Source organism: Hyalella azteca, unplaced genomic scaffold (assembly GCF_000764305.2).
Source record: "Hyalella azteca isolate HAZT.00-mixed unplaced genomic scaffold, Hazt_2.0.2 contig11305, whole genome shotgun sequence".
Lineage (NCBI taxonomy): Eukaryota > Metazoa > Arthropoda > Malacostraca > Amphipoda > Hyalellidae > Hyalella > Hyalella azteca.
In genome coordinates, this window is record NW_025941306.1 from 161797 (window position 1) to 175991 (window position 14195).

Here is a 14195-nt window from a genome sequence, read left to right on the forward strand (position 1 = left end):
ATACGTAGTCATATACATTGTTTACAATAGGAATATCAATGAGTTAGTGGCGCAGTTTCATTCAAGAGCTCCATGGACGGTGGGTGACGTCAGCCTGTATACTCATGGGAGTATACACCCCCCCCCCCTGCCTGGTCATTCAGCTCACGACGCGCGTTTGTGTTACTTTTCTGCTTCCTCTTTGCCTTTCACCTGCATATATTTTACCCGTCGTCAATGCTGTTCACAAATGAAGACCTGGCAGCTAGTGCTACCCTCAGTGGACCGAGTTCAGCCACGTTTCTTTTCCCTTCTGGAACTCCGTTCCCTCTGTACAAATCAAATCGTGCTGAGTTATTGACATGATTGTTAAATTAAATTGGCTATGATTGTAAATTGTGGTCATTTCCACACTATTGAGTTTCGATCATTTCAACGCCACTATTAATTTGTGCTACTGGCAAATTTTTCCCATTGCGCTGACTGCAAATTTTAAGTTATTATTCTGATGTTTGATGCTTATGCTCATTTTTTTATGCGTTAAGGCTGAAGCGATAACTTTGTGATGAATTACTGTCGTAGCATTGCTGTATACATTGCTCCAGAGATGGAGCAAGTGTCTCTAACCGATGCACTGCCCTCAAGACAATGAACTTTTTTCCTAAAATATCTTTTATTACCCTACACTAACTTACATTGAAGGCCTTGGAACCAAAATTTCCTTTGCTTAACCGAGTTTGCAACGACTTTTGGGAAGGATAAGTAGTAGTCCTCTGTTCATGGTGGCATCAATTACTTTGATCACGTTTGTTACCATGGGAATTTCACATCCCTGTTCAGTTTTTCATCATCTATGTATTATCGGGATCCGGCACTAGAGCTCAATTACAAGATCATTTTAATTGGTGAACCTGTAATATTATATTGCAACGCTGCGTCAAGGAACGAGAGCTTGCAAAAAATTTTTTGCACTATTAACAATCACTGCTCAATCATTTTGTGTACTGCTTGATATTCATTAAGTCGAAAGCTTAGCATGTTCTCTTACTGTTGAGAGCACATGCAAACAGAAAAGTGTGCAAGGTTAGACATTAAATAAATACTAGATTATAGGTCAATATAAATATCAGAATCTTGAAGCGATGACTTAAGTGAACGTGCACACAAGAGCGGGTTTAGTGAAGCAGATAACTCGCTGTACAATTAACAAAGATATACCGATTGTACAGCTTTCATGTTCGCTTGTAAGCAAATTCAACATTTACAATCGCCATAATAATGACATGCTCTAGCAATAATTAGTTACTGACGTGAAGTCGTAGGCCGAGAATTCGGATTTGGTTCGCTGGTGAAAATCTGAGAGAATTCTCGCGAGGACAAGTATTTATTCACGACGGCACTATCGTATACCTGTCTCTTATACACATCTAGATGTGTANCACTCTCAGGCGTGGGTGGCAGGTGGTGCCACGTCACCCTCAGGCGTGGGTGGCAGGTGGTGCCACTTCACCCACTGCTGTGGGTGAGCTGATGGGTGCCGGCAGCAGGCACTTCTGTGCAGGCAGCGGCGCGTTGCCAGTGGGAGCGTCCCTGGCTGGTCGGGGCGGCGTCCCCCAGCTGGATGGTCCCCAGGATGCACCGACCTCCTCCTGTGCACAGTCCCTATTCTATTATTTATATTCTAGCGCGAGTAAAACACAATGTACAAGATGGCGGCGGAGGACTTTCACCTATCATCTCATTGTGACATTTTCTCACGAATAGAATTTAACATTCAGTTAAATTTATTCTTTATAAAGGTTCTTATGCTTGTTTCGTATAAATCTAGTTAGAAAATTAATGTTTCGTCACAAGAATCCGTACAGTTTACATCCGTAATATCTAAATGGTTTATCGATCTGTCTACTTCCCATAGCCATAGTACTCAAAAGAGTATTCAATCAAGAATTTGATGATAGCTAAAGAATAAATTTCAAGTTCTAAAAGTTAATTTCTAATGGCGGGAAAGAAGTGTAGAATCGACATCAGTACTTACGCTTGACTGTCTTGAGACGAACGCTGAGCACAAGCAGCATCTGGGTCGACGAGCTCTCTTGGTCAGCCTGCTCTTGCTGACACTGTAACGTCTTTCCTTCCAAGGCCTCCGATAAACTCTTGAGCTTCTCACTCATAATGCCCTCCATGAACTCTGAAAGTGACGCCTGGTCGCATTGTTCCTTTAATCTGTCTTGGATATCGTCAGACGTTTCAACACCGGTACCACTCTGGTACTCCCGAGGTTCGTTTTCCGAATGTTGTTGTGTTGGCGAGTCTAAGTTTTTGTCCGATGTTGAAGTGGAAGCTTCCGCCGCTCCCTGTGATGCACCTGAGAGGTCAGCGCTTGGTTCGCTGCTAGAATGAGCGGCTACGTCGCCTAGTTTAGGATCGATTTTCAACTCGAGCTCGTGAGTTAAATGGGTTCGCTGGCGGTTCAAAAGAACCGGTTGACTTCTCCGCCAGCAAATTATTTCTTTGCCCTGATAAACGGAAGCCTTGAGATAGACCAGGCAGTTCCCTGCATGGAATAACAAAGTAGATACTTCAGTTGGGTGCTCTATGTGATGTTTTATACAGATATTTACACTAATAAGAAAAATCACTGAAATAAGTTGAACAGAAATGCAACAATAACTATTACTAAATTTCTTGCAAAAATTGTCCCTGTAAAAGAAGTGCAGTTGATCCCAAGCTAACATGATATGACTCATTTTTTAAACTTACTGGTAATAATTATGGGCGACCTATTCCGTGAATTTCTTCAAACAATGCGCAAATCATACATTTGTCCGAAATGATTCTCAAATTGTATGTCACTTGACAGGCGTAAAAAATATTTAAATTTTCGTTTGCGGACATGACACACACGGCGGTTATACCAAGCATTGAGCGTCGAAACTGATCCATAAATCACGTTAGGTAATCCCAAAAAATGTCTTATTTTGGCTGCCCCTTCACTCGCCTATGTCGAGGTTGGCAGAACTGCGCACGTCCTGCAGAGTGACGCTGGAGACCGTCACCTTACTGCAGTCCCTCTTCAACCCGAAGGTGATGTTGCCGTCGCAGGCGAGCTGCCCCGACAAAGCACAACTAATTAAGATAATGAATACAAAGTAATGTATCGTGAAGAGATACATGATTCATTTCGTTTCATCAATTACAGTGAAAAACCACGTGGAGAAAAGTCTTCTGAGCACTATTTGGAAGACACCATGACCTCTTCTGAACTATTTAATTATCAATTTTGGTAGAATTGTTAGAAATTTTCACATTCCTTAGGATCTAAATTTCTTTTTCTTCATACCTATTGTTGCGTATGAATTTGCAAATAGTAATAGTTGGCAGTAAGACTTAGAGGTGAAAGCGTCTAATCAATGTTGCTCCGGTAGGAGTGTGTAAAGCCATAGGCCTACCTTCCTAATTGCTATTTATTACTTTGAGTGATCACGCTTTGCTTTTCGTTTAATTTATTTTTCTTACGTGCATGTTCGCTCTTCCTTAATTAGAAGAGGGCCGACTCCAAATCAAATCTTGGACATCGCCCTCTACTCTATATGACCACTTAAACTTTGGAGCTTTGGCTCTTTATAAATTGTATGTTCCTTACCTAATGGAGAGGCTTAGTTCTTTCTAATAATCAACTAATATAAATTAAAGTCTGCCCTTACTTCTAATTTCATGATTTCCCTTTATATGGCCTCTTTTATTGCCTCTTAATATTACTGCTTAACTGCTTGGAGCTTGGTGGTACAAAACTTTAAGGTGGGTGTGAGGCTGTTACATTACGGTTACAATACTGAAAAAGTGAGACCAAATATTAGGCACGTTCACCTGTCACTTTTCCCCATTATTCAGCGGCTATTTTCTGTTTCATTGCCATAGAATTCCTGCATATCTGTTGCGACGCTTCGTTCGATCTTTTGGGGGACCTTCAGCGACTACAAATGTGCAATTCCGAGATGCTCCTTATTGTCAATGGTGTGTAATGTCATTGCGTCATAAGATTGAAATCATTTTTAACTACTAAAATGTTTAATATTTTTGTTATACGAGGGGCATCCGGAAAGTAGTACCTACCCGTTTGGGAATTGAACAGAAGGAAGTGAATATTAACAAATGTAAACATGTTTATTGAAAAGAACATGTATTACACTACTTCTCTACATAATTTCCGGACAAATTTAAGCATTTGTCGTATCTTGTCACGAGTTTTTGTATACCAGTGTCATATACACTATAAATACAGTGTTTGCTTGAGGTGCAGCTCAGTAAACCGCCTGGCATTGTATGAAGAGGTGCGCATGTAGTCGCTCCCACCATCCTTGAGTGGAATCAAGTTCCAGAAACGTTTAGTTTCGTATCCTTGCTACATTGAGTGCCTATTGCGATGCGGGCATGACTTTGTCGCGCTCTCCTGAACATTCAGTTATTGTCACGGAAAACTTATCTCCTCCTAGAGTTCTGAAGCTACAGCGATGAGACCTATACCATTCGATTTGTAAAGACCATACCTATCGAGTAACGAAGCCCCTTTTTTAGATTTGTGCATAGTTTGGATTCAAAATTGGGGGAGGGGGGAAAATTTGAAGAAAATGAGAAGAAAACGAAAAAATGCGTGAGAAAAAAAACTAAGGCAAAAATAAAAAATCAGGCTCGATTGGTATGGTCTCACTCGATTGGTATGTTACGTTAGTAAATGTGTGAGTTTTTCTGGAGGGTATACCCCCCCTTAAGGTCGGCGAACCTTTATTATGGCATCTACCAACCTCTTATTCTGGAACTTCGTCTCGTTCTAATTTGGATGGGCGCCGGCTTCTTCAAGCTTTGTACCGATCGTCCTTGAGATCAATTCCAAAATAAATAAATATTTGAATTTGTTTCTTGTTTGTGTATCAAGTCCAACAGAATTCCTAGAAAATTTTCTTTTGACTCGTACTAATCCCAAGACGACCTGATGCTGCGGCGCAGTTTGATGTCTAAACGAAATATCTATGCTCTGTATTTCCGATGCATTTTCTCTTCCTTCTCGTTGTTAATTTGTCAAAATGCTACAAATATTTCTTGAATTTTGTTTCAAAAAATTTAAAGCACCTGATGCTGCGGCGTGGAGTCGCTGAGCGGCAAGATGAGGCGGTGAGTGGTAAGGTTGTGGCTTATGCGTGTGTTCAGGTGCAGGATGGGCCACAATTCTGCCAGGTTCACGGTTGCGTAACCAACCACAACACGACGGTTTTGGCCGTCAATCTAAAAGAAATAATTATTATTCCGTCAAACTGAGCAGAAGTTACAGTCGGTCGTGTGGCATTTAATCACATTTATGAGGTCTAATCTCAATTGCCCAATCTTCTACTTTCCTGAACGTTTCAAGTGAGTATATACGACTGTGATGGTGATCAAAATAATATTAAAATAAATGAAATTTTAATTTCTAGTCATAAAATTCATAACTAGTGCCGAATTCGCGATTAAGTAACGGTCTAAATCAGAAATTTGCATACATCATGAATACTCAGCGTCTGAGCTGCGGGTGCCTGCTACACGTCACGCTACAGTCCATCACCTGACACACGGAGAGCCTGAGCTGCGGGTGACCTGCTACACGTCACGCTACAGTCCATCACCTGGCGCACGGAGAGTCTGAGCTGCGGGTGCCTGCTACACGTCACGCTACAGTCCATCACCTGGCACACGGAGAGTCTGAGCTGCGGGTGCCTGCTACACGTCACGCTACAGTCCATCACCTGACACACGGAGAGTCTGAACTGCGGGTGCCTGCTACACGTCACGCTACAGTCCATCACCTGACACACGGAGAGTCTGAGCGGTGTGCGGGACAGCCAGGCTGAGGGCACGCGGTGCGCCAGGGTGCAGCTGAAGTTGGGGCTCTCGGTACCTGGCACCGCAGGCGTGGTGTACCGGGTGCTGGTACCTATCAGCACCTGGCGGTACAGGCAATCTTTTTGGTCTTCATTAAATTTTACAAGTTTCAGCCTAAGCTTTGAAAACCCCCTGTTTACACGCTGTTTATCCCTCGCCCTTTCGCCCCCTCCATTAATTTATCTTCAATATAATTTTTGTGTCAACTATAAACTAGAGCAAAAACTCCTGAGTTTTCATTTGAAATGGTATAATTCCAGCAAGATGAATTAGCAGAAAAAAAAAGTATTCATTAGTGGTTACTTAAATTGAAATAAACCCATTCAAGTTTTTAATTAATTTAGAACTTTACCTTGACGTATAGTTTGGTTTCTGGGTTGTGGAACCGGACGGGTAGACTCAATGCCGAGATGACGGTCACGACAAGCTGCTGCTGCACTGCTTGGTATTTCAGTTCCACTTCCACGGCTCCTAAACTTCCTACATTTGGTTCTTGAACTTTCTTCTCGCTGACCTCCATCTCTGGAGGAAGGGTGGAACTTTCAGATTCTTTGATTAACCCTTCGGCCCCAAGGGGTTTCGAAGTTGGTCTGTTTTCCTCCTTTCCTGTAGTGACCATAGAAATTGTTTTCCTTGGCTCAGCACTTAGACCCGTGGCAATGCCCAAATTTTGTATTAAATCAGATTCTGGAGCGCTGCTCACCATCTGTTCCTTGACTCGTCGTGAGTGAGAACTGCTTCGACTCCTGCTACGACTTCTACTGCTGCCATTGGTGCTTGTCAACAGTGGCATTTGTTCGATTTTGAACCCTGTACTTAAAGTCATGTTCGTGTTTTGATCAGCTCCATACCGAGATACTTTCGCCCTACTGGCTAGTATCGGCGACTGATTGTCCCATTTGGCAGACTCTCTACCATATTTATTCGCCTGTGAGGGCACAGTTTTCTCGTGCACACTTTTCCTGCGACAGATCGCGTGTTTTGTCTTGTTGACGTTCACATCGAGCTCGTCCAGCGCAGGGTTCAGGACTTTGGGGCTGCTGTAGCCCAAACTAGACACGAGTAGCCGCCTTCCTTCGACAACGCATGGGTCCCTGGACGTACTGCTGCTGGCTGCCTTGATGCTCGACAGGCTGCTGTCGCTGTCGATATTAGAGTCTCTGGGGCGTGACGGCAACTGGCGTGTCCGCGCCCGTCCTGGCTTCGGTGCTTGTCCGTTTACACTATGAAAAGAAAGTGCACTAAATAATGAATTTAACCTAATTTGAGAGTAAAAATAGGTGAAATACATCTTCCTTTGGCTGAACAATTGATACAGTTGAAGGACTCACCTGGTTTGGGACCTGCAAGTAAAGGAGTCTGGTCCCATAGACCCCTCAGGGTCCATTGACCTGCTGTTGGACCGCCTACACGTGGACGTAAAGCTGGCCATGTGTTCCCTATGAAGAGGGGGACATATGGATTCAATGCATTTGTCATCTCATGTATAAATTATGATGTAAATACTAGTAAATATTAGAGAAACTGACGAATGCACAAATATATGAAGGGATAAGTAACGGCACCCACCGGTGGGTGGGAGAGGCGACGGAGTACATGGTCGCGTACTTGGGGGGCAAGTCGTAGGGCGGCGGGAAGACCATGGCGCGAAAAGGGTCTGAACGGTCTGTAACATCACCATTTGGCCATCAAAGATTGTCTAGGGATCATTTATTATATTTGAATCCCATTAATACTTTTATTTTGTGCGTTTTGTAGGTTGTGCGTCCAAAATAAAGCGAAATCGTTTGATCGGGCAGAGTGCATGGTGTTCATTTCGAGCACAATCGTTTATATACTCGCTAAGAGGCAACTAGCCCCATAATTAGTATTGATCATTAATTTTCATATCTAACGGCGGTCAAAACTTGACCCATAGGATTTTTATAATGGTTTTCAAGTGTTAAGTAAGCTTTGGCGTTATCCACTGCTTTCGGGCCCAACTTCATACAGGCTTATTTGACTAAAGGATGACCAGTTTTTGCCTGTACTCCCTACTAATGACAGTCATACCGAAGAAAACTACTAATTTTGATCTTATGGATCTCTGACAGGGCACATAACATACCGTGATCGAGGGAGAACGGTTGCTGAGAGCCGCGACCCACCGACCAATATGAGTGCTGCGACATGGCTGACGTGGGCGTTATAGACAGCGGCGTGCGGGGCTCGCTACCAAGCTCGCTCAGCGTCACCTTCATGGAAGTGGTCAGTTAAGTCTCCAAGCACTCTCGATCGTGCATAATCAGTTGTCCACAGATACACAGCATTTGAGATATTGATACACAGCTTTTCGTTGGGAGACCTAGAGGGTTAGTATAACATAGTAGTCTCAGCGTCTAATGTTAGGGCTGTTCCTGATTATTATTATCCTGAGAAGCAGTTATCGTGGCGTCTGGTTCATACGAACTTCGAGGACAAGTTACACATAAGTTTAATTGCAAGCAAAAATGCGAGATGTGAGAAAGGATGAGAACGGATAAATATGATTAAGCACTTGATTCCTTGGCTCTACTAAATAGTTCCGTCCTTAGGCATTGACGAAACACCTGCAACAAAGGAGCCAATGTTATGGAAGCCGGTAGACTGTTCCAGGTTCTGGCGGAGGCGACCAGGAGCGCTCTGTCGCCGACGGTAGATAAACGAGTAGATGGAACAACGAGGTCCACTGTTGATGACGAGCGCAGTCGTCTTCTAGAAGAAAGATCCGAAACGCGCTGAAGACATTACTTTAGATAAGAAGGCTCCAGACCCTGAAGGAATCGGAACGCCAGAACAGTGACCTTGCTTGAACTGCGTGCGCTGCCTCATGCGCAGTCAGTGAAGATGGTGCAATATCGGCGTCATATGGTCGAATTTTCGCTTATTGCACACGATTCGCGCAGCAACATTCATTACGGATTGCAGTTTATTAAGTGCCGTGGTCAGAAGTCCATATATATAGAGTGTTGAATTACCACAGTCCAATCTATATGGTAATGACGAAAACGCAGGCATAACGAACTCGTTGCCCACGCGAATAGGGTTGGCCGGAATCTGATGCTGGCGCCAAGAAATCTCAAACAAAATTAAGTCATTTTTTCATTTTTTGGTGCATTGAGCTGGAGCCGGTTGGAGCGCATCCAGTCTGAGACACTATTCTTTAATGCCGAAGATACGATACTATACTATACTATACTATACTATACTATACTATACTATACTATACTATACTATACTATACTATACTATACTATACTCTGTGGTACGTCGCAAGTGACCAACGATGGCCTTAGATTATAGAAGAGTTCCCGCGTCGAACGCATTGAAATCTTTTGCTGAGATAAGACTCGAACCACCGCAACACTGTGCCGCGCAGGCAGAATGATATATCAAGTCTACGCAATAAAGTGACGAGGTCGTGTATCAAATACTGTTGACAGTAGATTTAAGCAAGCCAGTGTCGCAATGTCGCAATGTCGCCGCTGTCTAGTGCTCGCAGTATTTCTGAAAGCTCCTTTAGCACAGGTGGTTTCCGTCGAGTGGAGATGACGGTATGCAGACTAGAGGCGAGGCATGAGACCGGACTGCTGAAGATGGTTATTCAACTGTCTGGCCACAACGCGTTCAAGGAATTTGATAAAATCGACAGGTTGGAGGTCGAAATTATTTGGGATCAGAAGCGTCAAGGTTTTTTTTTAATAGAGGCGTAATGTAAGCCGATTTGAAGTTCACTGAAACAACACCGTCAGTGAAGCAGCGGTTGAAAAATTCGACAAGAAAAGAGGCATGGGATTACGACATTTTAACAAACGACGTCGGCAGCGGATCGCTGGCACACTGCTTGTTAGGCAGCGCAAGCACTGCAACGATGACATCGTCAGTTGCATCGGAAGTGAATTATTGGAGCACGCAGTCGAATGGGCACGGCGCTAATGTTGCAGAGGGAGCATCGGCTAACGACGCTCGCACAGCGGAAATTTTGTTTTAAAAAACCGCATAGAATGCCTCCACGATTACAACACCCGAAGCATCTGTATGACCTCTTCCCATAAGTTTATCTAGTAAACGCCACAGCACCCGAAGGTCGCTGCGTTGCGCGTCGACTCTCTGGCGCCAAAATGACTCTCTTTTAGATCGAAGAAAGTCAAGATTATTGACCCGCGCATCTCGCCAGGTGGAGGCCACAGCAACTGCAGTAGCAGGATTGCCGCGTCCATTCGCCCGATAGACAGCTCTCTGGGGCATTCGAACTTTCTTCTTCGAGGCCCGACATTCGTCGTCGAACCATGAGACGGGGATACGTTGGGTTACCCGAACTGTGCGAGCAAGAATGAGGTCATCGAGTGCACAGGTCTAATCCGGTATTGTAGAGTTGCGCCAGATCGTTAACTGACAGCGCCAACCATGAGTCAGGCCGATCTAGTCAGGGCGACTGCAGTTTTTCGCGTAAAGCATCGCCGTCGAGACGTACCACGGTTTACAGGTAACGGTTTTTTATGCTGGCACCGGACGCACACATGACACCGTCCACTGAAGTAGTCGATGGTCGGATATTGCAATCACGATGATGTCAACTGGCTGAATTTGAAGGTCAGCACGCGTGATGACAACGTCCAGCAGTCCGCCCATATCGTGCGTAGGCAAGGTCACGTGACAAACGTTGCCGAAGGTGGAACGCAGGTCGTTCAGCTGACGCGATGATGGGTCATCGACGCGATCTAGTCGAACGTTTATTTCGCGGGTGATAAGAACATGATCGGGGAAAGTCACAAGTCATCGCTCAATTCGACGAAAAAATCACGTGCCACAGCAACGGATCGGGGACGATATATGGTGACTGCAACGCCAGTAAACGAGGCCGAGTAGTCATTTCGTCGAGCAAGCTAACCGCTAACGGCGCCAAGAATAGCAGCCAGATTCAGTTTGGGTAACGAACGTCTATACTATAGTAAGCTAAGTTGACCGATCGGTGAAAGAACAATAACGGCCGCCCATAGTCAGATTTTAGGCACATTCAGCTTGTCTACAGTTAAGTCGAAGCTGAATATAGCGAAAACAAAAACCACAATATAGTCCCTGGTCGAAAACACGGTTACATCGACATAGCTTGGTTTAAGCAAGCTACGCGAGCAGCAAGAATCCTCCCTCCCCCCAAGCCACCGAGATCAAAACGGTGCCTGGTGACGTACGCCCACTCCAGCCACGATCAGATTCAAACCAAGATGGCCGAATAAACCAAGATGGCCGGTCAGTGTCTGAACAGTAACAGTCGCCCACCGTCAGATTTCGAGGCACAAATGCTGAAAGGTTCTTGTGATGTTCTTGAGAGGTTTCTAGTGGTTAGAAGCTACTAGACTTTGAGCACGACGGAATGCTGGGAGCCACATGTTTGCAAACAGACTGTTCCACATGTCTTTGAAACGAAGTCTTTGAAAATTGTTGTCTCATGAAAGAGTTGCCATCCTGCTCTTAGCTTAGAGAAGTAACTTCACGTCATTCCTAGAATAAACCCTTAACGGATCCTGAAGAATAAACCCATTTTGAAGGAATCACTGATAAACTGGTTTCTGAAACATTTTCAATTAACTTATGCTGGATTTACATGGCTTTTTCCTAGCTTTTAAATTATTGTAATTTGTAAGTCGTGAATCGTAAAAAAAATTGATCTGCTAGATTCGTAAGCAACGTTTCTCGGAAACGTTGAACTTGAGACCAGAGACCTTGTTTACAGTTTGATTACATTGATCTTAGCCGAATATTCCAAGACAAATGCGTGAGAAAAGCATATAAGGAAGCGACCTATATATATTCGACGAGTACCAAGAAGGGAACACAACAGATGTGCCTACACTTGCTTGCACTCAGCTGTTGTCGCATGTATTGAATACAGCTGCATCTGCGTGGTCTTGCAGCTGGAGCAGCGTATCTTCCTGTTATTGTTCTATAGCGGATATTTTATTTGTATAGATTTTGTTTAACATCAGGCCTATAGTCTTCAGCGCTGACATCACTATGCACTATAATGCTATAACGGCGAAAAACACCCCTTAAAATGTCATGATGGAGTAACGAGTTGCGTGCGCGTAGAAAGGCACGGCCGAGGGATCTATACAGAAGAATAAGTTTTACACACTATAATCAACTGCTATATTTCTCTGCAGTTTGATCCGATTGATTTTATTCCTTTTTATCAGAGCTTTCTTACATTAGTCTTCAATCTTTACTGTAAAATTTCCGAGTTTCGTTATTTATCTGTTTTAATTCATTATATAAGATACGAAGGCTGAGCATTTTCCAATTGTGGTGCAATAATTTTGTGTAGATTTAGCGATAACGCTTTGAATTCAGTCGCGAGTGGAACGCGATATTGATGGTTGCTTAAAAAATAAATATGAGCGTTTTTATACGGTTTAGAAGTAAAAAGACAAAGATCATACGATGCGCGAGTTGGTGGTCAAGAAATTTAGATTTAGTGGTGTATGTACATGACGTCATTTTCCTAGGAATAGTTCACTGGAATGCAATGAATTCAGAACAATTGTACTTCACTGTTCGCTAAAAATTCACGTTAGTGAAAGCATGTTTAACTGAGTTTTACCGAAGGCAGCAGCATGGATGCGTGTGACGGCAGATTGCCGTTCTTCTCGTTGATCGGATCCAGCACCGTGACACACTGAAGCTCAGCGATGGTTAATGATTGCTGTTATTGCTGTTTTGGTTAATGATTGCTTGTGATGTTTCCTAATGACAAACGCGCAGCACCAAAGCGACACATTTTGCCACCATGTCAATGTTTCTCTGTTGTACTAATTGGATGAAGCATTTATGAAAAATAATATTCATTGTATTCAATAATATTAAACACTGTCACTGATTTTTCACTCTTTTTTCAGGCCAGGGGCTGTCATTGCTGATATAACGTCAGCCAGCTTATGGGCTTACTTCCGCTTACACACATATGAAAACTTTTAGACTTTCATAATGCATAATTTTTTCACTTCCTTTAAGGATGCCTCAGCAGTTGAGGATAACATTTGATTCCAAGTTCATTCAGCAATTCGGGACAATTTTCCCGCTGCAAAAAATTTTCTCAAATTAATAATAAATAAAATTGAGTTAAACAATGATCGACAAGCACTACTTCTCTCTCTGGGCACACGACGAAAGTGTGAGAGAACATGGTTAGGCCATGTTGGTGTCATGACAACAGGGGTTGGCTAGAAGAAGGGCACAGTTTTTTTCGGACGATGGACTCATTTTCTTGAATGTAGCTCAAGTCGATCACTGGTATGTCCAACAACAGTTTTGAGACTTCAGGTGCAAATATATTCTAAATTTGGATTAATTTCAACTGATCACCATTGTGGAGTTGCAAGTACGTTAGTGCGTGGATTCAAACGAGTACATTTGCTGCACGCACGCACCGAGTTTTTAATAGCGGTTCCCGCGTTATTAGGCCGTAGGCCTGTCGCCGATTCTTAACATCGCAAAACATTCACAGCATTTTGTTGTCTTGAATTCGCAACTCACTGCTACAATTCTGCTATGCTTAACCGCCCGGCCTCCTTGCCGAGTCTGACCAGAAACTGGCGCACATAGCTGGGATCGAACCCGCGCCTCTCTGCTCCAATCTTGGTATTCTGAACTTTAACCACTGGGCCACCCTGCCTATGCAGTTGGAATGATGTAATGCTTTTGATGATGCAACACTTCACGGAGGCTCATATCTGAGTGCTTAATAAAATGATTATAGTTTGCAACCCAATCGTCATGTTTCCGACCATAGAAAATTTAAGGCAATTGACACTATAATAATTATTTCTTTAAGCGAAGAACAAGGTATACAGAGCCAGTGGGTCATTGCCATTCTTTACTTCATGACTAGAGGGTTTATAGTCCGTGGTTTCCATGGGATGAAAAGAATCCAAAATGAATCATGGCTGCGTGAATCATCTCGTGTAGCGCATATGGAGATGCTTCAACAGCTGCATCTCTTGCATGTGATCACACCTGCACATTTTGGCTGTGATGAGCTTGGTTTCGAGCTAGAATCGTGGCCCACATCTACTCGTTCTTTGTCCGCATTACGTGTAAACACATCTACATCTACTCGTTCTTTGTCTACAAGACTGTTAAATACGTCGATATCTACTCGTTCTTCTTGTCTGCAGGACGCGTGAAGTCGTCTACGTCTACTTGTTCTTGTTGTCTACATTTCGCGTGAAGTCGTCACTCCGGACCGCTGATGCGCATTACAATGCTCATTACCCCACATAAATAGA

The 14195-nt window shown here is 43.6% G+C and overlaps 1 protein-coding gene across 1 annotated transcript; it reads right to left on the reverse strand.

The window, feature by feature from the left end:
* Positions 1-1424: 1424 nt before the first annotated feature.
* On the reverse strand, positions 1425-12578 carry LOC108678180. The gene is made up of 10 exons (XM_018166540.2): positions 12512-12578; positions 8000-8126; positions 7462-7558; positions 7224-7331; positions 6245-7115; positions 5817-5954; positions 5107-5259; positions 2978-3086; positions 2015-2533; positions 1425-1628 (listed from the first exon to the last, which is right to left on the reverse strand). The coding sequence occupies exons 1-10, from the start codon at positions 12524-12526 to the stop codon at positions 1486-1488; spliced, it is 2280 nt and encodes a 759-aa protein (XP_018022029.1). The 5' UTR covers positions 12527-12578; the 3' UTR covers positions 1425-1485.
* Between the last annotated feature and the right edge of the window lie 1617 nt (positions 12579-14195).

What these genes read in the sequence shown, in the direction of transcription:
- LOC108678180 (XM_018166540.2), bottom strand. An exon ending in GTCGCCTCTCCCACCCACCG is followed by an intron (nt 7,332 to 7,461) that starts GTGGGTGCCGTT and finishes CCCTCTTCATAG; the next exon opens with GGAACACATGGCCAGCTTTA. An exon ending in TTCTGCCAACCTCGACATAG is followed by an intron (nt 2,534 to 2,977) that starts GCGAGTGAAGGG and finishes TATTCCATGCAG; the next exon opens with GGAACTGCCTGGTCTATCTC.